The 26,069-nt window shown below is 54.7% G+C and overlaps 11 protein-coding genes across 11 annotated transcripts; 7 read left to right on the top strand and 4 right to left on the bottom strand.

Moving 5' to 3' along the window:
- Positions 1 to 1,134: 1,134 nt before the first annotated feature.
- On the top strand, positions 1,135 to 1,791 carry G647_05902 (uncharacterized protein; the record flags this gene model as incomplete). The annotated part of the gene is made up of 1 exon (XM_008730228.1): positions 1,135 to 1,791. The coding sequence occupies one exon, from the start codon at positions 1,135 to 1,137 to the stop codon at positions 1,789 to 1,791; it is 657 nt and encodes a 218-aa protein (XP_008728450.1).
- Positions 1,792 to 2,646: 855 nt separating this feature from the next.
- G647_05901 (uncharacterized protein) lies at positions 2,647 to 4,597 on the top strand (the record flags this gene model as incomplete). Its single annotated transcript, XM_008730227.1, has 8 exons — positions 2,647 to 2,854; positions 2,932 to 2,961; positions 3,011 to 3,172; positions 3,224 to 3,332; positions 3,398 to 3,847; positions 3,899 to 4,131; positions 4,192 to 4,227; positions 4,302 to 4,597. 8 exons carry the CDS (start codon positions 2,647 to 2,649, stop codon positions 4,595 to 4,597), a joined length of 1,524 nt encoding a protein of 507 aa, XP_008728449.1.
- A 1,392-nt stretch (positions 4,598 to 5,989) lies between these two features.
- On the bottom strand, positions 5,990 to 6,771 carry G647_05900 (uncharacterized protein; the record flags this gene model as incomplete). Its single annotated transcript, XM_008730226.1, has 3 exons — positions 5,990 to 6,127; positions 6,239 to 6,667; positions 6,757 to 6,771. 3 exons carry the CDS (start codon positions 6,769 to 6,771, stop codon positions 5,990 to 5,992), a joined length of 582 nt encoding a protein of 193 aa, XP_008728448.1.
- Positions 6,772 to 7,390: 619 nt separating this feature from the next.
- On the bottom strand, positions 7,391 to 9,211 carry G647_05899 (uncharacterized protein; the record flags this gene model as incomplete). The annotated part of the gene is made up of 3 exons (XM_008730225.1): positions 7,391 to 8,015; positions 8,079 to 8,490; positions 8,542 to 9,211. 3 exons carry the CDS (start codon positions 9,209 to 9,211, stop codon positions 7,391 to 7,393), a joined length of 1,707 nt encoding a protein of 568 aa, XP_008728447.1.
- Positions 9,212 to 10,688: 1,477 nt separating this feature from the next.
- On the top strand, positions 10,689 to 12,028 carry G647_05898 (uncharacterized protein; the record flags this gene model as incomplete). Its single annotated transcript, XM_008730224.1, has 3 exons — positions 10,689 to 11,027; positions 11,085 to 11,218; positions 11,263 to 12,028. The coding sequence occupies 3 exons, from the start codon at positions 10,689 to 10,691 to the stop codon at positions 12,026 to 12,028; spliced, it is 1,239 nt and encodes a 412-aa protein (XP_008728446.1).
- Positions 12,029 to 12,525: 497 nt separating this feature from the next.
- G647_05897 (uncharacterized protein) lies at positions 12,526 to 15,941 on the top strand (the record flags this gene model as incomplete). Its single annotated transcript, XM_008730223.1, has 5 exons — positions 12,526 to 12,562; positions 12,668 to 12,742; positions 12,798 to 13,013; positions 13,070 to 15,793; positions 15,844 to 15,941. 5 exons carry the CDS (start codon positions 12,526 to 12,528, stop codon positions 15,939 to 15,941), a joined length of 3,150 nt encoding a protein of 1,049 aa, XP_008728445.1.
- Positions 15,942 to 16,153: 212 nt separating this feature from the next.
- Positions 16,154 to 17,876, top strand: G647_05896 (uncharacterized protein; the record flags this gene model as incomplete). The annotated part of the gene is made up of 3 exons (XM_008730222.1): positions 16,154 to 16,783; positions 16,854 to 17,570; positions 17,655 to 17,876. The coding sequence occupies 3 exons, from the start codon at positions 16,154 to 16,156 to the stop codon at positions 17,874 to 17,876; spliced, it is 1,569 nt and encodes a 522-aa protein (XP_008728444.1).
- A 925-nt stretch (positions 17,877 to 18,801) lies between these two features.
- G647_05895 (uncharacterized protein) lies at positions 18,802 to 19,983 on the top strand (the record flags this gene model as incomplete). Its single annotated transcript, XM_008730221.1, has 3 exons — positions 18,802 to 19,179; positions 19,362 to 19,402; positions 19,542 to 19,983. 3 exons carry the CDS (start codon positions 18,802 to 18,804, stop codon positions 19,981 to 19,983), a joined length of 861 nt encoding a protein of 286 aa, XP_008728443.1.
- A 394-nt stretch (positions 19,984 to 20,377) lies between these two features.
- Positions 20,378 to 21,808, bottom strand: G647_05894 (uncharacterized protein; the record flags this gene model as incomplete). Its single annotated transcript, XM_008730220.1, has 1 exon — positions 20,378 to 21,808. The coding sequence occupies one exon, from the start codon at positions 21,806 to 21,808 to the stop codon at positions 20,378 to 20,380; it is 1,431 nt and encodes a 476-aa protein (XP_008728442.1).
- Positions 21,809 to 22,180: 372 nt separating this feature from the next.
- G647_05893 (uncharacterized protein) lies at positions 22,181 to 23,344 on the bottom strand (the record flags this gene model as incomplete). Its single annotated transcript, XM_008730219.1, has 1 exon — positions 22,181 to 23,344. One exon carries the CDS (start codon positions 23,342 to 23,344, stop codon positions 22,181 to 22,183), a length of 1,164 nt encoding a protein of 387 aa, XP_008728441.1.
- An 869-nt stretch (positions 23,345 to 24,213) lies between these two features.
- Positions 24,214 to 25,778, top strand: G647_05892 (uncharacterized protein; the record flags this gene model as incomplete). Its single annotated transcript, XM_008730218.1, has 3 exons — positions 24,214 to 24,648; positions 24,714 to 24,857; positions 24,906 to 25,778. 3 exons carry the CDS (start codon positions 24,214 to 24,216, stop codon positions 25,776 to 25,778), a joined length of 1,452 nt encoding a protein of 483 aa, XP_008728440.1.
- Between the last annotated feature and the right edge of the window lie 291 nt (positions 25,779 to 26,069).

The following is a 26,069-nucleotide window of genomic DNA, read 5'->3' as shown; positions in this document are numbered from 1 at the left end:
TGAAGCAGATCACCTTACCAAGGTGGCGGCCAGTGGATCGTGAGCATGCCAAAGGTGACTCTCCGCAAGAGCAAAGTATAGAACAGCATAGTCGTCAGTCACCGCAACCGCGACAGTCGTCTACGGCGATGACGTGGTGCCTCGAGACGCTGACTCAGAGCCTTCCACGGTCTTCCTACCAACTCACTCCCTACACAGTACAAGGGCGTGATGGCAAGCATGGGTACGTGGCCACCTAGGCTCATCGAGACCGTCACCTCCTGCTCGCCATCTCTCCAATGGCATACCTCGAAACTGTCAGCAGCAGCAACGTCGGGTCAAGATACGAACCACATCGTACGCTAAGTCTCTTCCGACCATTACGACCAGAATGTGTGTAGACGGTTGCTATTTTTAACCCCTGATTGTCCCGGATGAGTTTCGCGTCGACCACCGTGCAACACGCCATACAGAGGTGAAGCATTCCAGCACCCCGGAAAACCACCCGTCAGATTGGTCTGCTTGATGGGCAGACACCACAAACGCCGGCAAGTCGCCGTCGACATCGAGCCTCACATTCCTCTTCCGGGCGGCGCGGTGCATCCAGTGACATGGATGTTCAAGCCACCCGGGCCGCGCAACGCTCGAGTGATTGTATACCCGGGCGAACAACCAACGGCGAGCCATGTCATTGCCTGAAGGCGGGATATAAGAGAATACAACCACCGGGATAACGGAGACGTGCAGACGGTAGGATCAGATACGGTACAACTAGCCACTGTAAATTGACCAGGCTGTTTACAAAACTCGGCCACTTCCACGACAATTATTATCTTGGTTTTGTACCTCTCCTGACTAGATACCGTCGCCTCGGGAGGCCAACCGCCGTTGTCACCAACACACATCCTCCAGAATGAAGTCCCAGCTTTTCTCGGCCATGCTCTTCGCTGCCTCAGCAGGTAAGGCGGCACTTCATCACCGCATCCTTCCCATGCCAATGCTAACGCGCCGTGTCCAGCAACTGCAGCAGCAGCAACGATCCTCTCCGACGCCGACCATCCCCAGCAAGAACCCCATGCAGCCCTCCAGAAACGGGCATTCTACCAGGACAGTTTCAAGATATACAAGCGCAAGCGTAACGCACACGCCTGCATAATGTCCATTGTCTTCATCGTCTTGTTCCCCCTCGGCGCCATTTCCATGCACTTGCCACTCCGCGGCGTCCGCGTCACCACGCGAATCCACGCCCCGATCCAGATCCTCGGCCTTGCGATGATGATCGGCGCCATGGGACTGGGAATCGACATCGCAGACGTGGATCTGAATTTCTTCGCAAGGGACACGAGCACGAAGGCACATGTCGTGATCGGCCTCCTCACGTGCTCTGTGCTGATCTTGTTCCAGCCGGCGCTGGGGCTATTGCAGCACTTGCACTTCCGGCGCACGGGGAAGAAGAGCATCTTCGCGTATCTCCATCGGTGGACCGGCCGTGTTGCGATATGTCTGGGGTGGATCAACTCAGGGCTGGGATTCCAGCTTGTGCCCATCTCCCTGGTTTCCACCGGGTCGCTGGTGAGGAATTTCGTGCTCATGGGCGTGTTGGGAGCCGTGTGGTTCCTCTTGGTCGGGTGGGACGGGTACCGACATCACTGGGCGAAGAAGGATAAGCTGGGGGCGTATCGCGTTGGATGGGACAAGGGGGTCGTGTTGAGGAGGCAGCACGCGGTCGAAGATGGGACCAAGGACGACGTGAAATTGGAGTCCAGTCATTCTGGAGATCAGGGCACCACTGCTGGAGAGCAGCACTTGTAGACCATTGCGGCTTATATCATAGAATGAACATAGAAACTACCGAGCAGGAGGGTGAAACTGTTCTCCTCAGTCTATGAGACAGGAGTCATCATAAGTACAGCGTAGCAGCTCGCGCCACCGAAGCCGCAGCCTTGCCATCTCCTCCATTGAAGCCTTGCTCATGGCGCATCCAGAACGGAGCATGAATGTGTAAGCAGTCGCGATGCCGATAGAGGGGAGACAGATGCTACACGTCTAACCTTTCTCTCACCTTTCCACTCGTCAAACGATTGTCCCGGTCATGCATCATGTGACTTCAGTCAGACTTCACCCCGACTTCACCCCAACTTCACTCCAACTTCATTTTCAATCTCTCTTGTGGGTACTCTCGTACTGTACAGCGACTGATATCCAGGTGATATCGCCCATCTCCGCACACGGCCACGGACAGCGCCTATTTCGATAACGGCGCTGCAGCCGAACCTTTTCATCCATGATCAATTCCCTGTTTCGGCCTGTTATCGTTCCTGCGCTGTTGCAGATCGTGCGGAGAACAGCATACTATCCCGTGCTCCTTGCTCAGTTGAGCTGTCGATGCATAGACCGCCTTCCTTACAATGGAAGGTCGAGTCTCAAACATTGATTTGGTGCCCACGGTGCCTATGCCTCCAAGGCCTCATTGGCCGGACCTCTAATAGCTCAAGATCATCCCATGATAGTCAACCATGAGACCTTCGGCAGTTGGCCGGATAAGCCAACGACCGTTGTATCCCCGAGCTGGATATGTATCGAGGTCTGATGGAGATATCTATCTGAGGTGGCAGTCATCCTCCTGAGGAAGAAACAGCTGGACCGGGAAAGCCCAGAGCAGGGACCATGAAGGACGACATTGAAACACAACAGGCCACCACTGTGGTGCACCCTGTCGAGACTATCGACGAAAAGTATGTCGACTACAAGGATGTGGATGCAGCCCTGGGCTTCCTCCGCAATAATGCCGCGTCCGGCGAAGTTGTCCATATCGACGAGAAGAAGTTGATGCGCAAAGTCGACTGGATGGTGATGCCGTTGATGTTTGCGTGCTGTGAGTCCCTCGAATGCCTGGAAGGCTTCTGTCATTCTGGGTCTGTCAACGCGGCACATGCTAACACAGATTCGCAGATTACTTGCAGTATACCGACAAGACGCTGCGTAAGTCCCATGGTGCTGGCAAGCAAATCATGTTGTTGACGTGAAGCAGTGTCGTATGCGTCGATCATGGGTGTCATCGAAGACACACACATGCCCGCGAACGGTTTCTCGAACCTGGCTATTGCATTCTACGTCTCTTTTCTCATCTGCGAGCCACTTCAGTCGTTCTTCATCCAGAAGTTTCCCACCGCCAAATACTTGGGTGCCAATGGTAAGGCCTCTCGAGCACGGGGTTTGCAAGTACCCACCGCTGACCCAACAGTGATACTCTGGGGCATCGTTTTGACGATGAACTGCGTTTGTCATAACTTTGCTTCGGTCGTCGCCCTTCGTGTTCTGCTGGGTGTCTTTGAGTCTGCATGTGCACCCAGGTCGGCTACCCCGTTTCCTCTTCTCCGGATAACTGCAGCGGACGCTTGCTGACAGATCGGCCCAGTCTCGTCATTCTCACAGCCATGTGGTACAAGAGACACGAACAGGTCTCTCGCATGGGCATCTGGTACCAAGGCACGTCGGTGGGACCAGCAGTGTCCTCCATGGCGTCATACGGCTTTTTACACTACACGAACTCGAACCCAAACCTGCACTTTAAGTCCTGGCAGATATTGTTCCTCTTGTTCGGCATCATCACGATCTTCTTTGGCATTCTGGTTGTCCTATTCCTGCCAGACAACCCGATGAAAAGCCGGCTCTCCGATGCAGAGAAGCTCTTCATCATCGAGCGAGTCCGCGACAACCAGACGGGGATCGAGAATAAGAAACTCAAAAGCCATCAACTCAAAGAGGTGCTCTTCGACGTCAGGACGTGGCTGTTGAGTCTGGTTGTCATCACCACCAACGTTCCGAACGGCGCTGTTAGTTCGTTCTCGAGCATCATCATCCAAGGGTATGAGTGGGCGCCTTCTTTCCTTGTGGCGTGCTCCCTGACGTGACGCAGGTTCGGATTCGACGAGTATACAACGCTGCTCCTCAACCTTCCAAGTTGTGCTGTCGCCTTTGTCGCCGTCTGGTTCGGCACCTGGTGGGCGGGCCGGTACAACGGCCGAGGCATCGCCATCATCGGCTTGATCATTCCAACCTTACTCGGGGGCGCACTGATGGCATGGCTCCCCGCCGACCGGAAGGCCGGATTGCTGGCAGGGAACTATTTGACAAACACCGTCGGAGCGAGTAAGTGGGATGGCACTGAGATGAGACGTTCACGAATCCTCTGCTAACAGTCGTTGAAAGCCCTCCCCCTGCTGTACAGCTGGATCACCTCGAACTGTAAGTGTTTCTCTCTTTTGTGTCATGCTATGCTACGCGGTCACTCCTTTGTACCCTCCAGCTAACCCACGCAGATGCTGGCCACACCAAGAAAGTCACCATGAACGCCATCGTCCTCATGAGTTTCTGCATCGGAAACATCATCGGGCCCGAGACGTTCCGGGACAAAGACGCGCCAACGTACATTCCCGCCAAACTGACCATTGTCGTCATCCTCGCGGTCGGGATCGTCGCCGCCGTGCTTCTCGACCTGCTCTACCTGTGGGACAATAAGAAGCGAGACAGGGAAGAGCCGCAGGAACTTCCGCAGGATTACGAGTTCCTCGATCTGACGGACAAGGAGAACCGAAACTTCAGATACTTGCTTTGAAAGGGATGCTAGACTAGACCAGCGGAAGGTGAAGTAGCAAGGTGACACACTAGTGGTTGTACGTATGCTCTGAGCATGTTAGCCATCGGTGCAGAGTAGGGGATATAGAGACCTAGCCCGCGTATTGCATTTCACATTGGCACCGACACATTCAGTGGTCCATAGAAATTCAAGTCAAGGCCGCTGCGTAAATAATTTAATGACTCCCGCACCCACCAGTCCATCCTATAAACAAGATCCCTTCACAAGCGCAGTCGAACACCAACCAAAAATGTGTGCAAGACAAAAAAGATGAACAAGAACAAGAATGAAAACGTCCAACAGAACCGACCATCCGACCTCATTCTACCTCTGCCCGACGCGATCAAGGAATCCAAGAACTCCGCCCTCACACCATCCACATTACCCTCTGCGATAGGTAGAAGGGGTGGGACGAGAACATTTTCCTCTTACAGGATGGTTTTTCCCCGTCGATGATGGCGACCCTTGTCGTTGTGTTGTGTCTAAGGACAAATCCATGCTTCAGGAAGACCCAGTCATTACTTACGAAACCGAGGACCGCGTGGTACACACATACGTACATACCTAACTAGGTAGGTAGGTAGGTAGGTATGCTCCCACGAAAGTCTCGGCCAAGAAGCGGATGTCTTTTGTCCCGGATTGTTGGGAGAGATTTGGGAAGCCGGAAAAATATATTCCTACCAATGGGTGGTGAATTCCCCGAATCTAGGATGTAACTGTGTTGGGCGTGGTGGCAGTCGCAATTGAAGCGGAAATCCGCAGAGCCATTAATGGAACAATACCTGACCCTTGGGGGAGCTACATTACGGACTTCACCGGTCACGTACTGTACTGTACTGTTACTACTTCACCGTAGACGGACGGGCGTATTATGCGGAGGTTTGCCGTCTCGACTCTTTTCACCTTCGCGCCGGGTTCAGGGGCAGGGTGACGACGGGGCTGAGGGATCCTTGATTCCCCTGGAGCAGGAAGTCAAGGCGATGCGTATGGCAGGCATGTGGCTTGTGGAGGGACCGGGCATCAACCTATGTAAGGGCAAGCAATCGGTACTCTAGAGTCGAGTTGGCGAAGCACATCGGCGACCAGGTGTGTGGAGTTTCATATGCGTGTAGCGCTTACACTTGCACTATGCACTATTCTGTTCGCTTGTGTCTTTATACTGGCCATACGGCGGGGAAAAGAGACGTTGGAATAGTAAACATGAAGCATCCGAGGACCAGGGTGGAGCTCTCAAATGAATATGGTGTGTATGCAGCTCTACTCTGCACTGCCCTGCCCTGCTCTGCTCTCTATTCCAATAGCCGCAAACTGCAGCGGAACAGAGCAGGGCAGAGCTAAGCCATTCGCACGCCGCTCGCACGCCGCTCGCGATCACTCAATCAATTTCCTCAAATCAGGACGTTCTCGCAGCTCTTTCAACAGGTCCTGGAACGGTTGGTCGTCATAGACTTCGGCCTGTTCCTTAAAGTACGCCATGTTGTCTTTCAACCATGTTCCCTCGTTGTCGGCCTGCGTTGGGAGACCGTCAGCTGGCGCGCACACGCGGACGATATATGCTAAAGGGGCATCATGCATAGAGAAAGCCGATCCAGCAGTCAACGGGGGGGAAAAAACACTCACACTTGGAAGAACCACGCCGTTCTCAATCCCAGTAATGACACCCTCGAAGCCCACAATGTGCAACTTCCTAGCTCTCCGTTCCTCCTTGCTCAATTCCCCGCCATGGCCGTGGACGCCGTTGGTTTGGCCGGCCTGCTTTGGTCCGTTGACGACCTCGTACCAAGCCGCCTCGAGTTTCTTGGCAAAGTTGTCAAACCGCTCTTTGGTGCGCTTGGGACCCGTCCGCACGGTGCCAATGATACGGTTGGGAGAGGTGGCGCCGTTGTTGTACAGCTTTCCCGCGAGGAAGAAGTCGCCGACCGGTTCGGCTGGGTGGAAAATCACGTTGACGAAGAGTGACGGCGTCAGGTATTCGGTGCTGTGGAGCACAGTAATGCGTTCGGCGAGAAGCGATTTTTGGTAGGGAGTCAAGGAAATGCCATGGATAACCTGCCACGAGGACTGTCAAAAGCCAGGCCGGAAGAAACGAAGAGCAGACCGGGAGTGCTGTGGGACCGTCTTAGTGCGGACAGCCTTACCTGGTAGATAGGCATGGTCCCTGTTCGTCTCTCTTCGGCTGATGGCTCTCAAATACGGGTTGTGCTCGGGACGTTCGAAGGATAGAAAGTTCGGTTGTAGTGGCGTCGGTGAGGCAGTGTGATATTGTGAGGGGCCGAGGAAGGCTGTGTTCGCAACGGGAAGATTGAGGAGGCAGCATGTTAAGGCCGGAGGATACAGATCAAACATCCGTTCGTCAATTGATGAGTATTCAGAAATGAAGCTTTTAATCCTCGGCATCCTGCTCGTGTCGGGGGCGCAGTGAGACCGTCAACGAATCTCCAATCAGTGTATGCTGCTGCATGCTATAACGAATCCTGTGACGAGTATCGACAGTGCTCTAGCGTAGTGCGGGGCTCCGCGTGTGCAGGGAGAACTTCAGGGACGCGAGTCAGCAGGAACTGATCGGTTGTAGTAATCCATCTGCAATGTGAGAGCACTCGGAAGCCACTTCTGCGGTTTCGCTACTGCCGACGAACAAGATAGTGAATCACCGTGTCCGGCTCGCGCAGGAACTGTCCCTGCCGCGACGAGATCCAGTGTCGTTTAGCTGGCTCGGGACAGATCTTCCAAGGCAGGGCGTTCTCGGGGCTCTTCTCGAAGCTGAAAGAGGTCTCATGGCATTAAGCCCACCGAAGGACCCAGTGCATTATCCCAAGCGGGCCAATCGAAATCCCCTTGGTCATACAACATCTCACCCAGAGTTTGCAAAGCGCCTCCCTGGTCCATCTCTTCCGGCTGCGATTCCGTTTCACCGCCACCGACTGATGCCTGGCCACTAGGACCAGCTCTGGTGGTTGGGCCGTGCTGGTATGTTCCACTACCCATGTCATGCCCGTCCACAGAGACCTTCTCGCCGCAAATACATCTCTTCGAAGCAACGACGCTTGAGGGGAAAAGCACATGATGGTCCATACCTACCTGCTGCAGCGCCCTCTGACGTGTCCGGACGAGCATCGTCCATGCATCTCTTCCAGAAGGCGAGAGTTGACGTCTGGGCGGATCGTGTTGACTCACGACACCTTCGTCGACCTGATACAGCTCGAAGATGGCGTCGATCAGCCCGCGAGACAGGGTCGCATCGTCACTATGAGGATGTTGCAGGAGGTCGGCGAGGAGGAGTGAGACCGCTTGGAGCGGTTGGTAGGTACCTGGATACATCCAATGATAAGGCTCGGAGATCGGATCGTTGCACACACGGATGAACAGTTGAATGAATGCTTGCGCGTGTTTCACGGCACTGTAGACATGGTCAGTGCTCTTCTGAAATCATTTCAGCTGTCAAGCGGAAAATGCTGCTTACTTTGTTCGAACATTGTCGTGAGCTACCATCGCAGGATCCCTGAAGAGCGGGTGGTACAAGACGCAGTATGCTTTGTGAACCATCAGGTGGAGGAGGAGGGCGGCCCAAGCAGCGAAGTTCACGATGTCTTTATCGTTCGGGCTCGGTCGTAGCGTCCATGTCTGACCAATGTTTGGATGCATGGGTCCGCCCGTCTGAGGTACAGTGGAGGCGGCCGAGTCTGTACTTGTCATCACCGTGAGAAGAGTTTCTACGGCTGCACTAGTCCGTGTTGCTATTCTCTGAAGCCGGTTGGCGCATTCTTCGACTGCCTCTAAGGTCTGGAAGGAATCCTCGAAGTGGAGCACGAGGATCTCTCTCATCTCCTTGCTGATGGCGTAACGGTGAGATGCCACAAGGTACCGGATGTCGACTGTACCATGTCAGCAACATTGGGATTTCTTCACGTCGAGTAGTGACCCACCTTCTTGTCGAGTCCCCACATCACTGTCTGATGGATCATACTGAGATATCGCTTCCGTGTTTGCCATCTTTTGATTGATGAAAAGGGGAGAAAGGCCAGAAGAAGAGGATGACATGACGTCCAAATGAAGGATATACCACCACAGACGACGCCTAGTCTCAAGCTCGGCAGCACCAAAACTCGACTCCGGCAGCTGTCTGTGCAAACCCATTCCAAGTGCGACACGGAAGGAGGTAGCAATAAAATCAGGGGCGTCGGAAAACTCTTCCTCGCGGACGAATTGACTCTGAGCGATGATGTACGCTGCGAGCGAAAGGATGCTTGGACGCCTAGGGAAGCCAGTCAACGTTGCAGAGACCATTGCTATGAAGTATACGTCGCCGACATTTATGTCGGCTGGACTTTCAAACATCTGCTCGAGTCGAGCCGGTGATGCTGCTGAGAGAGCTGCAAACAGGATGGCTGACAACAGAGATAGGAAAGCCGGTTTCCTTCTTATGAAGATGCTAGGCTCAGAGTTGTGTAGATCGTCTGGATTGACCCCGTCCCAGAATGACCCGAAGTCATCGGCGAAGCCTTTGATGTGAAAGATCGGGACAAGGGGAAACACGGTCGCGAAGAAGAAGCGGCAGAGCTTTTCGCACGTCTTCTGGTTTGGCAGTAGTGCCATCACGCACGAAATGTTGTAATTCCGTCCACAGAGCTTGCATTTATTCGATGATGCTTTCATCCACTGAAAGTCACGGTTGCGAGGCGGACGAAATTTCTGTCCCATCCATTCGAGATCTTGACCTTGTATGTTCGATGGGAACCTCGCGAAAGGCCCTGTTTCTCCTGAGCCCAATCCTGTTGTCTCGCGATTGCACTGGCCCGCAGTCAGTAGAACTGGCTGTGTGGAAATAGCGACACTATGCAGGAAATAGATACCTCTGCAGGTATTGCATTCGCCCAATACGTCGACCCAGTATAGGCTGTGCGACCGCCATCGTAGACAGCGAGGTGTCCTCGCTCATGGTTGCTTCGTCTCATAGCAGCATCTGTGGCTGGGATCCGGGTCATTGATCCGGCCGATACCGACAAGTTCAGAAAGACGGTACTTACGCTCAGCATGGAGTCCTCCCGGTCCTGCCTCTTCAGTCCTTCCATAGCTCGTTGGTGCGGAGGATGGCTGCTGAGAAATTGAGGTGCTTTGCCTTGTGGAGGATTTGCCTACGGCAGACTCGTCGTAGACGCAATCGGTGCCACCTGCCCGACACCGTCCACACATGGGATGAACCTGTAGCGGAGTTGTCAGTGGTTCTTCATCGCTCACACAGCAGCATTGAGGGACGGAGCCGTTACTCTGTCGCACTTCAGGCGCCGTTTTCGACAGGGCAGGCAGGAGGTAACTGGACGTTGTCTCTTCTTGCCATCCATTCTGATCGGGAAGATCTTTGGCCTGTGCGAGAGTGCAAGTCCGGGGGCACCACGTTATGTACTCACGATATTCTTCCCATCGATGGCGGGTGTGATCTACTCGTGTTGTTCATAGTGGCCGACAGAATTCTTCCCGAGTCCACCACGATCAAAGCAGCATGCGCAAGCGTCGGCTGGCCGGAGATCGGCAAAGCGTCGGTGAAACTTTCCGCAGCGTCCACGCAGCCACTGCGTACATTTCTTTCCTTGCGCGAGGCTCGATTACAAGGCTTGGGAGATTTCGGAGTTACCCTGAGGACAGCCAACCTTATCTGAAATGGCGCATGGTTACCTCGTATGTGAGGACGGATCGAAGCCTGCTCACAGATGAAGGTCAGGTGAATGTGATTTCACATACTCTGTGGAAGGCAACAGGGTCCCCAGACACCCAGATTGAAAGGTGTACAGGTCATTGTCAATGGCCTCCCGGGTCGATCGTTCATGATGAGTGGGTGATTGGGCAGATGACAGCAGCAAACTCGGCCGGGAAACAAGACAAAGGGAGAGATATTTCGCCGTAACGGATAATCGTTGAAGCGCTCCGTCGCGGCCAAAATTCGTTCTTGCCATTGATTGGCTACCTCCATTACTCGTATGTCTTCATCACCCTCTGTCGCCTGCCATCCCATCAGCTCCCTGTCGATCGACCTATCCACCTCGTGATACTGCTGCGACTTTCAGCGGTCGCCGCCATGGAGGTATCGACGGCCCTGCGGAGCCTACCTCGTCGGGCGCGGCGGGTAGCACCCTCGAGCACAACACTGCAGCCCGCAACATTAGCCTACTCACCCATGGCAGTATGGAGCCGGAGACAATTTACAAGCACGTCTACGCCATCGTTTCCGGGAGGCCCGATGGGGATGGGAGGCTCCGGGGGATCGTCACCAACGTACTTCCAACGCCAGAGTTCGCTACCTGCGAATACCATCATCCGATTTGTGCCCCAGCAGACAGCATGGATAGTGGAACGGATGGGAAAATTCAATCGGATACTGGAACCTGGTTTGGCTATCTTGATGCCAATAATTGATGTATGACGCGCTCTTGTCCGAGACATGTGAAGACTCGGAGACTGATATTGATCGCAGCGCATTGCCTACGTCCAGTCACTCAAGGAAGCGGCAATCGAGATCCCCAGCCAAAGCGCGATCACGGCGGACAACGTAACGTTGGAGTTGGACGGCGTTTTGTACACAAGGGTCTTCGACGCATACAAAGCGAGGTAAGAGGTCCCCGGCATGGCGAGAATGGACTGACCAAGCGCAGTTACGGGGTCGAGGATGCAGAGTACGCCATCTCGCAGCTAGCGCAGACGACGATGCGATCCGAAATTGGTCAGCTCACCCTCGATCACGTCCTCAAGGAGCGAGCGAACCTCAATGCGAACATCACCCAGGCCATCAATGAAGCGGCGCAAGAGTGGGGTGTGGTGTGTTTACGGTACGAAATCAGGGACATTCATGCTCCGGAGGGCGTGGTAGCAGCAATGCACCGACAAGTGACGGCCGAGCGATCAAAACGAGCAGAAATCCTGGACTCAGAAGGTCAGCGACAGAGCGCAATCAATATCGCCGAAGGTCGGAAACAATCAGTCATTCTGGCTTCTGAGGCGTTGAAGGCCGAGCAGATCAATATGGCATCAGGCGAGGCTGAAGCTATCTTGATGAAGGCACAGGCAACCGCCCAAGGCATCGATGCCGTTGCAAGCGCCATCGGGCGAGGCGAAGCCAACGCCCAGGGAGCTATAAGCTTAGATGTCGCCAAGGAGTACGTCGCTGCGTTCAGGCAGCTCGCGAAGGAGGGCACCGCAGTCGTGGTGCCAGGCAACGTCGGCGATATGGGGCAAATGATCGCCAGCGCCATGGCAGTGTATGGCAAGGTCAACGAAGGTCAATCGAAAACAGCTGCCCGACACCTGTCGGCGCCAACAGCGGTGACGACCGAGGGCTCGAAACCTCAAGATTTGAGTGACAAGGACGTGGCCCAGACTGTCCTGGAGGGATTCGACCAGACAACGAATGCCCGGAAATGAGCGCACTGCTAACATGGGGGAACATCTGGGCCGGAATCAACAAGAAAGTGGATATGTTCAACTCCTTCGTGACGCGGTAACAGCGGGGCATATGTGTATGAATGGCACGGATTGACCAAAAGTTGATAGCGATGTGTACCATAGTCCTCCCTCAACTCGTGGGGGAGAAGCAGCAGCGGAAATGTAATCCAGCAAACAAAGTCTCCGGCATAGTTTGGAGATCCTTGAGTTAATATTTATTCCATTGGTCGAACCGTATTTCTGGGGTTCCAACTTGGTGCCTGAAGGTCGCTTGTCATATGCCAAACTGCCAAAGTGAATGCTGGTCAACATGTTACTCTCAGCACCTCCATTCAACCACAGATCCGATCTCTTCAACGCGCAGCTTTGCCCTGACCTTAACTCGCCCTATGGTCACACTTATCGTCGATCTTTCCAATAATTGTTGATCTTCTCCGCCCAGAATGTTCTTCGCACCGCCGCAGAGATAAAGCGCGATGCACATCATTAAGCCCATCTGGCTCACCCACGGAGGTGCGACCTTCTCCTACAAAGAGACATTGGACGCGTCGCAACCGCGTATACCATGTCGCATGCGCGTGATTGACATGGAGGGAGGCTGACAGGAGGCACAAACAGGAGAAAAGAAAGATTTCGAGGTCTACAGTTGCCATGTCTCTCCAGACGGCCAGCGCCTGGTCACCGCGGCCGGTGGTATGTGGACGCCCGCTCTCCAAGGGAAATCCGAATGCCTACTGACGTTTACAAGACGGCTACGTGCGAATCTGGTCAACCGAGGCCATCTACAACGCGGTCAACTCGAAATATGACAAGCCTAAGCAGCTTGCGTCGATGAGTTATCACTCCGGGACCATTCACACAGTGCGCTTCTCGCCTGGGGGAAAGTTCCTGGCTTCGGGCGCAGATGACAAGATTGTGTGCATATATACCCTCGATCCGGGCCCGCCCTCTCATGCCGCGTTTGGTTTGTTGTCCGGTCTTTTAAGTGAGGAGAAGGAGGCTTGCTGAGAATAGACACAGGTTCCAACGAGGCACCCCCGGTCGAGAACTGGCGCATCTTTCGGAGACTGATCGGACATGACAATGATGTGCAAGATCTGGGATGGTCATACGATGGGACAATTCTCGTGTCGGTCGGCTTGGATTCGAAAGTGGTGGTCTGGTCGGGTTTTACATTCGAGAAGCTGAAGACACTACCCAACCACTCCAGCCACGTCAAGGGCATCACATTCGACCCGGCGAATAAATACTTCGCCACAGCCAGCGACGACAGGACCATCAAGATCTTCCGGTTCACATCCCCGACACAGAATTACACCACGCATGACGCCGTGAACAACTTCGTGCTCGAAACCACCATCACTCAACCGTTCGTTCAGTCTCCTCTAACGACATACTTCAGACGGTGCTCTTGGGCTCCCGATGGGCAGCATATCGCAGCGGCGAATGCGGTCAATGGGCCGGTCAGTGCGATTGCTATCATCGAGCGCGGTACCTGGGGTGGTGACACGACGCTCATTGGACATGAAGGACCGGTGGAAGTCTGCGCCTTCTCTCCGAGGTTGTATGGTTCGGACCCAAATCCAAGGCCTCTGCCGGAAGGTCATGTAGCGCCTCATACGACTGTCATTGCATGTGGGGGCGCAGACAAGTGCCTTAGTATCTGGACAACGAGCAATCCTCGGCCGCTCGTAGTGCAGCAGGATGTCGCAGCGAAACCCATATCAGATATTGCTTGGAGCCCGGATGGTCAAACGCTGTTCGCAACCGCCCTGGACGGGACGATTCTGACCATCATGTTCGAGGTGGGAGAGCTGGGTTACACTCGACCTATTGAAGAAAATGATAGGTCCCTCACCAAGTTCGGGACTTCGAGAAAAGGCCTTGGTTTCCCGGAGACGACTGATGCGCTATTGCTCGAAGAGATGAGCAAAGCTGGTGAGCTGAAAGGCGTCGAGGGCCGGATGGGCGCTTTGATGGGCGACCTGCACTCTTCGCAGCCGGCAGCAGCAGAAAAGACCACCGGAGCGCCCAATGGTACCAATGCCGAGGAACCTCTTACAAATGGTGCGACCGAGACGGGCTTCCCTGGCCACGCCTCGGCAAAGGCACAAGACGACCAAAACCAGGCGAAACTTGAACGACTGAAGAATCGAGTTGAGATCACTAAGGAGGGGAAGAAGAGGATTCGGCCACTTTTGGTGTCCGGCGCTGGTGGAACAGAATCGTCGTTGCCACAGACCAAACTTGTCAGTGCCAGCGCCAGTGTGCAGCAAGCAAAAGATGCGCCCCAAGCAGTGCTTGACCTCTCCAAGCCGTTTGACGGCCTTCCAAAGGGCGGCCTGCCTGCGTTGCTGCTGGGCAACAAACGTAAGTATGCTGAGATTGAGGGAGAAGAGCCCGGCGCAGCGGAGAAGCGAGTCACAGCTGCAAGTCAACGGGCAGCCGCACCTATCGTCGTTAATGGCGCCGACGGGCTGCTCCCTGCGCAGCCGCTACCAATGGTCAACATTCAGCAAACCACCCCAGATTTCATCCGACCAGCAGTCGTCAACCCAGCAACGAGTGTTGCCCAACTACGACTTGCCGTCCCCAAGGTCCGCGCGCAAATTATACAAGGTATCGATTCTAGTGGCAAACCCGCTGACGTGTCGGGCGACGCCACAAGCAAGTCCCGTGCTGAATTCGTCCTTGAAGTAAAGAACCCTTCTCCTCAGTCACTGACTCCCAGAGCTCAAGATCGGGAGCCATGTCGGATCACATTGACGCGCAAGGATCAGCCACTCTGGCTGGACTTTCTACCTCGACCCGTCCTACTGGCTACAGGGACTCGGACGTTCTGGGCAGTAGGGGACGAGACAGGCTCAATCTACATGTGGACACCGCACGGTCGAAGGCTCAACAGCGCTATAGTCATGGAAGCACAGCCCGTCATCTTGGCATCATATGAATCGTGGCTGATGTGTATCACGGCCGTGGGGATGTGCTATGTGTGGAACGTCCAGAGCATGTCAGCACCACATCCTCCAGTTTCGCTAGCACCTGTACTTGACGCTGCGATTCATTCGCTCGCTGCTCACCCAACAGGTGCTCCAGCAATTACACAAGCTCGACTGAACTCTGAAGGCCGGATCATCGTGAGCTTATCCAACGGTGACGGCTACGCGTACTCACCGCAGATGTACTGCTGGCAGCGACTTTCTGAAGTGTGGTGGGCGGTGGGCAGCCAGTATTGGAACACGACAGATTCATCAGTGGGCAACGTCCAGTCCGCCAAGGCACAATCTGGTTCGGACAAGTCGGTCGACGTCTCGTCTGGGATTGTGCCGTGGCTGGAAAGAAACACGACCTCAGAAACACTGTTACGGGGCCGGGCTTACTTCTTGCAGCGACTGGTCAAGGTTCTATTGTCACGCGAAGGGTTCGAGACCTTCGAGTCCGGTGTTTCCATAGCGCATCTCGAGAACCGCATGGCTGCGGCTTTGATGCTGGGGGCAAAGGATGAGTTCAGGATCTACCTGCTCATGTACGCAAAACGTCTAGGAGCAGAAGGACTGAGGCTCAAAGTCGAAGAACTCCTCCGCACGCTCATCGGCGGCATCCTTGACCAGTCTGATCAGCTCGATGGCGAAACCAATGCAGCCACGGCGAACGCTATCGAGGGGCGCAATTGGCGGGAAGATGCGAAGATGATCTGTGGGTGGCCTCGAGAAGAGCTGCTCAAAGACGTTGTCTTGCTTCTTGGTGAGTTTTGTCTCAGTCTTGTGAGTTTGACGCTGCTAACGATCGATCAGGGAAACATCGAGATTTACAGCGAATCACCGTGCCATATGCCAAGATGTTGCGCGTCCTCGACGACGTTCCCGGGGGGCAGGATGAGATGGCTTTGTAAAGATCACACAATAGGTGGCACGATCGAACGACGTGAACTTGGGCTTGCATAGCATGGCAGTGGCTCGGCAAGGAGCGCGTACCGGAGGCGATTTCAACCTCACGGTGAGGTACACCTCAGTTTTGGTGCACTTGAATCTACTTCACTTCAGAAGTTACAGCGTTGCGCCTCGAAGTCTTCCTTCAATCGTGTCTGAATTATTGTCGGCCATAATGCCACCTCCTTTCTGCACGACGCCGCCTGGCCAGCGCGTACAGTCCATCAGCTTATCGTCGGCCGCGACCGCTTCGTCCTCCTCCTCCACCTCCAGTACAACAATTGACTGCACGCCACCTAGCCTTGTACGAGCGGCTACACCTGAATCCTTCACTGTTCCAAGTCCCGACTCCTCTCCTCGGACTGTGCAACGCTACACTGAGAAGACGAAACAAGATGGCCTGCCTCACAGATCTGTCTACTCTCTATTCCGCCGCCGCCGCACCCAAGGCATCTTCCGCTGGCTCCTCGTCCTCGTCGCTTTGTGGTTGTCACTTCAGCTCATTCTTCACCTTTACGCCAATCGTGGCCCCAATACTACGCTTGGCTCGCAATGGCACTCGGAGATACGGCGACTTCATTTGATGAGGCAGAAGACACATAACCCGGTCGAATGGCTCAGAGAGAACTCCTTTCCCAATGACGTTAAGGCAAACCGTCCAAAGGCAGCCCTGATAAGCCTGGTGAGGAACGAAGAGCTGGATGGTATCTTGCAGAGCATGCGGCAATTGGAATTCCACTGGAACCAGCAGTACAACTATCCATGGATATTTTTCAACGAGAAGCCTTTTTCCGAGGAGTTCAAGGTATGCCAGGCTGGGTAGCACAGCGCCACTGTAAAACACCACGAAATAAACTGACCGTCTCCATGGACAGGCTGCAACGTCAAACGCGACCTGTGCCCGCACCGAATACCACCTCGTCCCACGGTCTCACTGGACCACGCCACCGCACATCAACCAAACGCCCTACTACAACTCCCTCGACTACCTCTCCCTCACTGGAGTCGGTAAAGGTCACCTCCTGTCCTACCACGCCATGATCCGCTGGCAATCCGGCCTGTTCTACCTCCACCCGGCACTCGAGAAGTATGACTATTACTGGCGAGTCGAACCGGACGTCCACTTCTTCTGCGACATTCCCTACGATCCATTCCGATTCATGCACGCAAATGAGATGGTGTACGGCTTCAACATGGCGATCCTGGATGACGCGAGATCATTTGCATCGCTGTGGTCAACCACACAAGATTTCATCGTCCGATACCCTCACCTGCTCCATCCTGATGCGAATCTTGACTGGCTGGTCGATCCCGCGACCGGGTGGAACTACAACAACTGCCAGTTCTTCAGCAACTTCGAGATCGGCTCTCTTGACTTCTTCCGCAACAACGAGGGCAGTCGACTCTACTTTGACTGGTTGGACCAGAATGGAGGGTTCTACTATTCTAGGTGGGGAGACGCCCCCGTGCATACCCTCATGGTGAGTATGTTCACTGCGCCGGAGAAGGTATGGTGGTTTCGGGACGTGGGCTATCAGCATGACATCGCGAGACATTGTCCTCCGGCGGGGAATCCCTTCGAAGGTATACGAGTAGGCAACGGCGGCGATGGGGGTGGGCGAGTGGCTTTGCGTGAGCGGAGTGCGGCGCAGGGGCACACGACCAGTAACCACGAGCTGGGATGGGCTGATGGCCGGTGCACCTGCGAGCCTACCTCTCTGGACGAGAACTTCTACAAGCTTGTTCCTATGGAGAGCCCGCAGATGAAGCCATCTGATACGTGCATCCGCTTGTGGCTCGGCGGAGAGTGGTTGAAGAAAAAAGAGGGATGGAGTCAGGATGCTGAGAGAGTGTTGGGGGGAGACGGGTATGGCGGGTACCTGATGGATGGGATGTAAGCTATGGCGTGGACAAGGTTCAGCTGTTTTGACGCAACGACAGGTCAATGGTGGTGGTTCGATGTTATGAAGAAGATCATACAAGAATATTCCAGTTGTTGAGTTAAACTTGCGCCACAACGACCTCGACTCGAGCAACTCATAATCTCCATAACATGCAAAACAAGGCAGTCCACAGCGCCCATCGACAACATCTCACGTAACCTGAGCTCTTGATCAGCTGCAAAGTATACACCCGATTACAGCCGCCCACGTGGTTTTGGGCATTTGACTCCCGCTGATTTGTGGGTCAAGCTGCAATCTTGCCGTCCTCCTGCTGTTCCTCCCTGATCCTCTGCTGCACTGAGCTCGCCCGACCGACCGATGGCATCACTCGCGGCAGGGCGAATCGCAGGGATGTTCAAATCGACAATTAATTTCCCAGCGCTTCATCGACGCGAGCCGGAGCGCGACACTACGTCATGGCACCGCCGCCCGGGAAATCATCTCCGAGAACCAACGGCCTCGACGGCACGAACTCAAGCCTGAGATGTGACTGTATGCAATTTATGGCTTCTCGACACAGCTGACCGGGCTGCTCTTCGCTTTCTACATTCACCCGCCCCGCAATCGTCTGCGTGCATCTTTGAGCAAGCACGCAATTGATCAGCGTTTAAGCAGGAAGATAGAGAGCGGGAGCCAATCGACTTCGGGTGGCGACCTTTCTCATCAATCCCCCCCAAAGTCGGTATTGAGATTAGCACAACTCTCGGTGTGCTGCGCATTGATCTCTGGCTGAGATCCCCCTCCTTCACAAGTCTATTCCGAGAGGCATGTCGTCCATCCTCAGCTGAGAACATCTTCCTGTGAGAGCTGTGGGATAGGCATATCGCCCCCACACACAGACACACATACATCCGCTCAGACATTACTATTGCGAGCCACAATGGCCGACCCCGAGCGACAACCTCTAATTCGAAGCACGCCAAACACGCCACTGACGCCCCTCCTGCCTTCAGACCGGCGCTTCATCACGACGCTCCAGCGTTCCGAGGACTTCATCGCCTGCCACGTGCAGAAGATCCACGGCGCGGACTCCTGGGTCTGGGGTCTGCGGCACAATCTACAGCGCTTCCTGTCTTCCAAATGGGGCCACTACTTTGTGATTGTCTTGGTCGCGGCCGACATTTCCTGCATCTTCGCGGATTTCCTAGTCAGCTTGCACATGTGCGAGCACGGCGGGGACACGGGGTTTGATTTGTATGCGTGGCGCCAGGTGAATCAAGTGCTGGGATACATGAGTCTGGTATTTTCCTGTTTATTTGTAAGTTCTCCTGGTGTTCCGTCGAGTTGGTGTTTACTCCACATGATGCGGATTAGCCAACCTCCTCCTCTTCCGGCCGAGTCAGTGAATATTGCACGAGGCTGGATATATTCGAGGAATCTGAGATATCTGTCCAAGAAATGTCATGACTAGAACGCTAACTTGATCGTCATGACCCACAGATGGCCGAACTGCTAGGTAGTGTCTTTGCTTTTGGATTCCAGTAAGTGGTCTTTCCATTTCCATCCTTGTTTGCACCGTTACAACGGGACACAACACCCTCCCGTCAACCACATACATATACACACTATACACGTATACACGTACGGGCATATATCTAACGCATCGCCCCTCCCCCAAAGCTACTTCGCCACCCCCTTCCACGCATTCGACGCCCTCGTCATCATCGCTGCCTTCGCCTTCGCCATCGACCTCGTCCTGCGCGCCGGCCCGCTCGAAGAAGCCGGCTCCATCGTCGTCGTGCTCCGCCTGTGGCGCATCTTCAAGATCATCGAGGAATTCTCGTCCGGCGCCGAAGAAGACCAGCTGGCCGAATTGCAGGAGCGGATCGAGACGTTGGAGAAGCAAAAGGACGACGCCCTCAAGGAGAACGAACAATTGCAGATGCAGTTGCGGGTGAGGTCGCAGGAAGGCAATGCCAACGGCGTTGGGAACGGGTTCGAGGGCGTGGATGGGTACGCTGACGGGCATGCCGCGCATAGGACCAGGACTGGGACTGGGACTGGGACCGCGACTGCGACTGGGACCGTGCCTAGTAGGGAGGCGGATGGGGAGGCGAGATGAAACGTCAGGACATCGACTTAATATTAGGACTATTGAGGTTTGGAGTATGAGTATGTAACAACGGTTCCGTGGCTGCCAGCCCGGTCAGGTTGGCGGCGTGTGTGTGTGTGTGTATGTCTCCTTGATGGCCGTATGTATGCCGTCACGGGTGTGGACTTGGGTTGATGCACCTTCGCCACAAAGAGGTCGACTATGTATAAAAAGGGTATTTACTTCGACATGTGTATGATATTGACCAGCATTGAGACACGCGTGGGCACTCGATACGGCTGTATTACGGGGCGCGACACACAAACGTCTTCTGACAGAGAAGATGGTATCATTCTGAGGCATAAAGTATCTGTATCTGTAGCTCGCACAATCCCAAGGATATCTCACCCGCGACCACCGCGTATCAGGACCTAGCCCGATCACACTGCTCAATGAACCTGTAAATACCTTGTAGTCCTTCATACCCACCGCCTTCCGCAGCCGAGGGCTCGGTATACCTCTCCCGCACTGGTGCCTGGGGCTGGAAGAAGTATGTGACAGGATCATCCGTCTCCAGCAAGTCACTCTCGTGCAGGGACGAGTATCCTGACGGGGACGACATCCATGGATTCTTGTCCAAAGCTGGATCAGTCAGGTCGAACGCATCAAAGGACTGGCTGGTTGCCGAGAGATGTGAGAATCCCGCAGATGCATGTCGAGGAGGTGTAAGCATCTCATGCCACTCCACCTGATCCTTCTTGACGCGCTTGGTTGGCCTCTCGCACACTTCGAGACCTGCCTCACTGCCAGGCTTGCTCGGAGCGAAGGGGAAGAGCAAAGCCATCTCGGTGCCGTTGCGGGTGTCAAAGTCCTCGTCTTGGCCAACTATGCCGCGCTTGATGTTTAATTCGCGGCAGAGACCTTCCACCGTATCTGCGTCGCAGCCGGGGAAGCAGACGCGGAGAGTCACACTGTCATGTAGCGAGATGGGGAGATCGCCGAGCGTGGATAGACGTTTGAGGTCATTCATGATGGCGGCAAGGTCTTTCAACGCTCGCGCAAAGTCCACCGACAGGTTGGACATGAGTGTGGTGTTGTTCAAGGTATCTTGGTGCATCTCATAGTCGCAGGAAGAGGCAGATGGGGAGCGAGGGACACTGGCCAATGGACCAATGGCGGTGATTGTGGGAGAGACCTTGAAGTCGATGAACGAACCAGGGCCTGTCCTGGAGGCCATGTCCATTGTGTGTCTGGCTTCCTCCTGCAGGCTGGACACCGATCGGAATCTCTTCTCTCCCGTGCGAGGGTCTGAGCCATCGAAACGGGCCTTCTGACCAGACAGCCAGAAGGCTCGTACGGCTTGCGACACATTGGTGACCACCTGTGCGGGTGCAGCAGGCGTATGGGAGAAATATCTGGCTCCACCAACTCGGCCGCCTCCTAGGCCGTATCCACCGGCATGACGAGCCAAAGTCCCCCCAGTGAGACTGGGTCGCAGAGTGGATGCAAAGGGAGCACGCCCGCTGGACTGATTGACGCGCGAGGCCGTCTGTGAGGAAGGATACGACGCCCGAGTCTGGCGGGATTTGGGGCCAGATTGGGACGAGTAGTGTCTGATGGTATCGGCCGCATGGACCTTCGTGCTGTAGAGGCGACCTTGAGCTTGGCGGATCTGACCAAGTCGGTTCGGGGGTTGACGCTGAGAGACACGGACGTAGGCTGGCTGGGCGTCGGCCTCGAGCGGTTTGGCTGCCTGCGGGATCTTGTCACGGATGAATTTGCCCGTCTTCTCGACCGCAAATCTGGCCAGCCTCATGGCCTTCTGGGCCAAGAGGTGACCTCCTGACGACGCCATGATGTTTACCCACCAGGCGGAGGAGAGAGTTGTGGACTCGAAGTGAGAGGGAAGTGATGTTGGGAAGAGGTTGATATGAGTAGCAAGTAGGTCTTCGCCACCAGGGTCCTCGCTGTGAGTGGCCAGCCATTTTCCCCGCAAACACTCATTTCTCCGATTCCGCTCCGAGTCACGTGAAAATCCTTGACTCGACGGCTAAAGCGGGTACACTAGCAGCCCGCTTTGAACCTGATTTGGCAATCGATGCCGCCGCTTTGGGTGCGCTTCTTTGTCCATGTTTTGACATTGTCATGGAACGACATTCCTTTTGCCCTGATCGCGTGTACTGTGGCGGAACGACCCCAACATGGACAAGTGCTATCGACAGCTGATTCAAGCGACCGTTGTTCTTGAAAGGGAAGGTCCAGTGGGACAGACGATATCTAAATATTGTTTTAGTTTCTCCTTGCAAGCCGGGCTGGTCAGCACCTCGATCGCTTCGTCCAGTTGGTCACTGGACGAAGCAGACAGCTTGATACCCGAAGCACCCTCATTCGAGAGGTCGCCATCTTGTTCCTTCCATCTGGTGGCCGCCTGGAACTTCGGTGATCCTTCCAACTCCTCCTGCAAAATCCTGCGGCGATCATTATCGGGCAAGAAGACGTCCCACCACGCCCAGCGGTTAGCCCTCGGCGATACCGGAAGCATAGAGATGAAAATCAGAGCTGCTCGCCGCCCGCTAAAATGCAGAGGCTCCATGAATTGAAGGTTTGCGGGTTGCTTCTCCAGGATACGCTCTGGGCCTATCAACAGATGTAGTCCCTTCTTCAGTAGCCACGAAAGTGAGTAGACGGCGAGCCACAGCAAGGTTGACCACCTCTCATTTCCTTGTGCATTAGTGGTCGCAGCGAGGAGTGCCGCCTGTGTCGTGAGAACCACGGCAAGTACACGGCACAGCCATTTGAGAAACAAGGGCCGACTTGTCCGAACCGGAATGTTTGTCAGCGCGTGGAGTTGGCTGGAGTATCCGCAGACAATCGAGATCTTGGACGAATTCCAGCTTTCCGCGATCACATGGATATCTAACGCGGCATCACGTCTAGCGGTTTCGACTCGGTCGGATTCTGCTGTAGTCAGGTTCCCGAAGATGGGCTCGACGCAAAGCCGCAGCGCAACGGTGAGAACGTGGGAGAGGGCGATGCATATGAGAAGGGCCGGTCCGATCTCTAGACCCCTGCGCGCGACGAGGATGGCCAACCCAACAGCAAAGACAATCTTCGAAACAGACAACGAGGCTGATGCCCACCATTCGGAATCACTTAGTCTAGATAAGTCGCTTGCTGGGTCGGCCGGTGTGACTAGGCTTACGTAGACGACGGTTTCGCGGAGTGCAGTGGCCGTCTTGGGATTGACGCTCAACGGGCTGTGACGACCGATGATGCCCGCGACCTCGATGATGGCTGCATTCGCAAGATCAAAGACATTACCGTGGCGGATGCTTGCCACAGCGAGGGGTCTTCCAGTGCGGCTTTGTCCAAATAGTCCCAAGTAGTCCATATTCCAAAGTTGGCGAAAATCGTGGATGCTTCCAGTCATGGATGCAGAAACAGAATGGCGAGTCATCACCGCCGACACCAGTCCATGCCGTACCCGCAAGTTCTCTGCGAAGAGAGGTATGGGGGCCCATGGCGCAATGAGACGAAGGAGTTTCATAAAGTCGCCGGCCATGATATTGTTGTACGCCAACATAGTGAAGAGTGATATTCAAGAACATCAAAGGGTCGGGCCCAGGCAATGTGCGTAGGCTAAAAGCAGCGATGTGCCAAGCTGCGCGCTGGTGTCACGTGCCGTGCCCAGTCCCACTGTCGTCACCAACCGAAGCTCATCGTCTCTGAATCACTGATTGGCCTCATTGTGACACTCAATTCCCGCGATCTGCCCAGACCATGTTTGACTACGAACATACACAGTCGGGCTTGCTGCCGGCGACTGCTCACAGCCGGTTCGATTCCATCAGATCTTCTTGGCGCATTGCTTCGTCGAAGAATGCTTCCAACTCAAGCGACGACCTCCACACGTCCCCTTGACCACTATGGTATATTGGTAACCATGTCTCCTTGGTGTGTGCAGACTGTGTAGCATACGACTAGCGCTCGGTGCCTGCGGTCAAAGACAGTACTGTTCGACCATGGTGGGCGTGCCTCGGTCGAAAGGGTGCATTGCTTGTCGGGCTCGACACAAAGGCGTATGTTTGCTCGAGGATGGATTCATTTCGTAGGCCGGATGCGCTGCGCAAACTAACTCAATGATAGTGCGATGCCCAAAAGCCGTCATGTAGTCAATGCGTCCGGAGGGGCGTTCGATGTCCGGGTTATGCCAAAGATCTGAAGATGGTAATTGTACAGCCTGGAAAGAAGGATTACACCATGGTGGTAAGGACGAGCTCGCCGGGCTTCGCGGCGCCCACAATAAGCCGACACGCAACGACAGACCCGAGCTTTGTGGGACTCCTCCCATCACTACTCAGCACGGCATTCCGCTCCCAAACATACGAGTACTTCATCACCAACTACGCACCACGTTCAACCGAGACATGGGCGAGGCTACCAACAGATCTTTCTATCATTCCTTCGACTTCATGGCTGCAAGCTGCCATTGCCGTCGCTCCAACAGACCCTGTGCTCAACAACGGTCTTACCGCCATGGCACTTGCTCAAGTTGGGCGAATGACAAGGCGGCCGGACCTGCTCTTGGGTGGCCACAAACTGTACACCGAGGCGCTGAGTGGTCTCAATCGGCGGCTAAAGGGCGGAGACGAATGCTTTACCGACACAACACTCGCTGCAGTTACGACTCTCAGTGTATACGAGGCTCGTGGTGACTTCGCTACTCATGGCACCCTGTGGATAACTAACACAAGCTCTAGATGCAAGAAGGCTCCAGCGAGGGACGTTCGAAGAGCTGGGCATCGCACGTGAAGGGTGCCTCAGCACTTATCCAACTGCGCGGAAAGGCGAATTTCTCCACGCCATTGAGCAACAGAGTCTTCCTCGGTGCGCAGATAGCCGAGGTAAGCCCCGAAGACCCAGTCCTGTCGCTTTCTAGCTGATGGTTCTAGTTGATCGCGGCAGTCGGGAGTCGGAAACGTTCAGTCAATGCATCGCTGTGGTCGCAGGCCTGTCAGAGCCCGACGACAGATCCCAGCTTCGACTCACCCCTGCGTCTTTTCGAGATTTTACATATTCTACCCGAGATCATGGGGGACGCTGAGAGCATATCCCCTGCTTCGCATCCCGAAGAGCAAATCGCGGACAAGGTTGGCGAAAGCTTGGTGTCTGTCATGCAAAAATGCCATGATTTCGAGACGAGATTGACGGAGTGGTACAACGACCTCGAAGCACGATATCAAAGCGATCACCGAGGCATTCGACCTCAACCTAAAGCACCATTAGTTTTCGACGTGGCTGATACCACACTCCGAGCGAAGCTCTACTGGTTCCAGCCATCGACTCTTTACTCGGGGCTGCCTCGCGACAGTGCAGCCCGGATCTTCCCCTTTTTTATTTGCTTTCCGAACCCAGACATCGCGTTCCAGATTGTGCTGCACTGGACGGGCCTTCTGCTCATGCACATCACAATGCACTTGATGTATTCCCGATTCGGCCAGTCCAGGCCGAAGACAGCGTTGCCAGATATCGGGAGATTCGCATTCACGAATGATGCCCGCTCTCTAGCCCTACTCATTGCCCAATCTCTTGAATATTTCGTCCATCCAGACATGGGTCTACTCGGGACGAATCTTATTGGGTTCCCGTTATCTTCAGCACAGAGATATTTCCAACACGCAGGCGCCAGGGAACAATTATGGTTCGATGTAATATTTCAGCGCATAGGGGAGATGAAGTCGGGGCTCAGGGGATTCTTGGACGACATGGCCAGGCGACGTACAGTCAAACTGGTCAGCCCGTGGCATCCCACATCTCTTAGGTAGGCTTTGAACTTAGTGAACAGTGATAGCAATGCGTTCACAGATCCATCGAGAGCTGCAAGCCCTTCTTAAGCGGGCCGATCAGATTGGTTGTGAGAACCGCATATATCCGTCGTTTGCATGGGGAGGCGGGAAAGATAACGGCGTCCTGGGTGCCCATTTCAACGTTCCGTCTTTCCTACCCGACCACGCAGGTTATTGTAAAAGGTGATAGTGATCGAATAGCATGCCGTACCGCTCAAGTCGAGCCATGCGGCATCTACTGCGAGGCCTATGTGGGGACGCAACTGTAAC

This window comes from Cladophialophora carrionii (assembly GCF_000365165.1).
Source record: "Cladophialophora carrionii CBS 160.54 unplaced genomic scaffold supercont1.5, whole genome shotgun sequence".
Taxonomy (NCBI): Eukaryota; Fungi; Ascomycota; class Eurotiomycetes; order Chaetothyriales; family Herpotrichiellaceae; genus Cladophialophora; species Cladophialophora carrionii.
The sequence above is the reverse complement of the archived record's forward strand: the minus strand, read 5'-3'. Positions and strand labels throughout refer to the sequence as shown.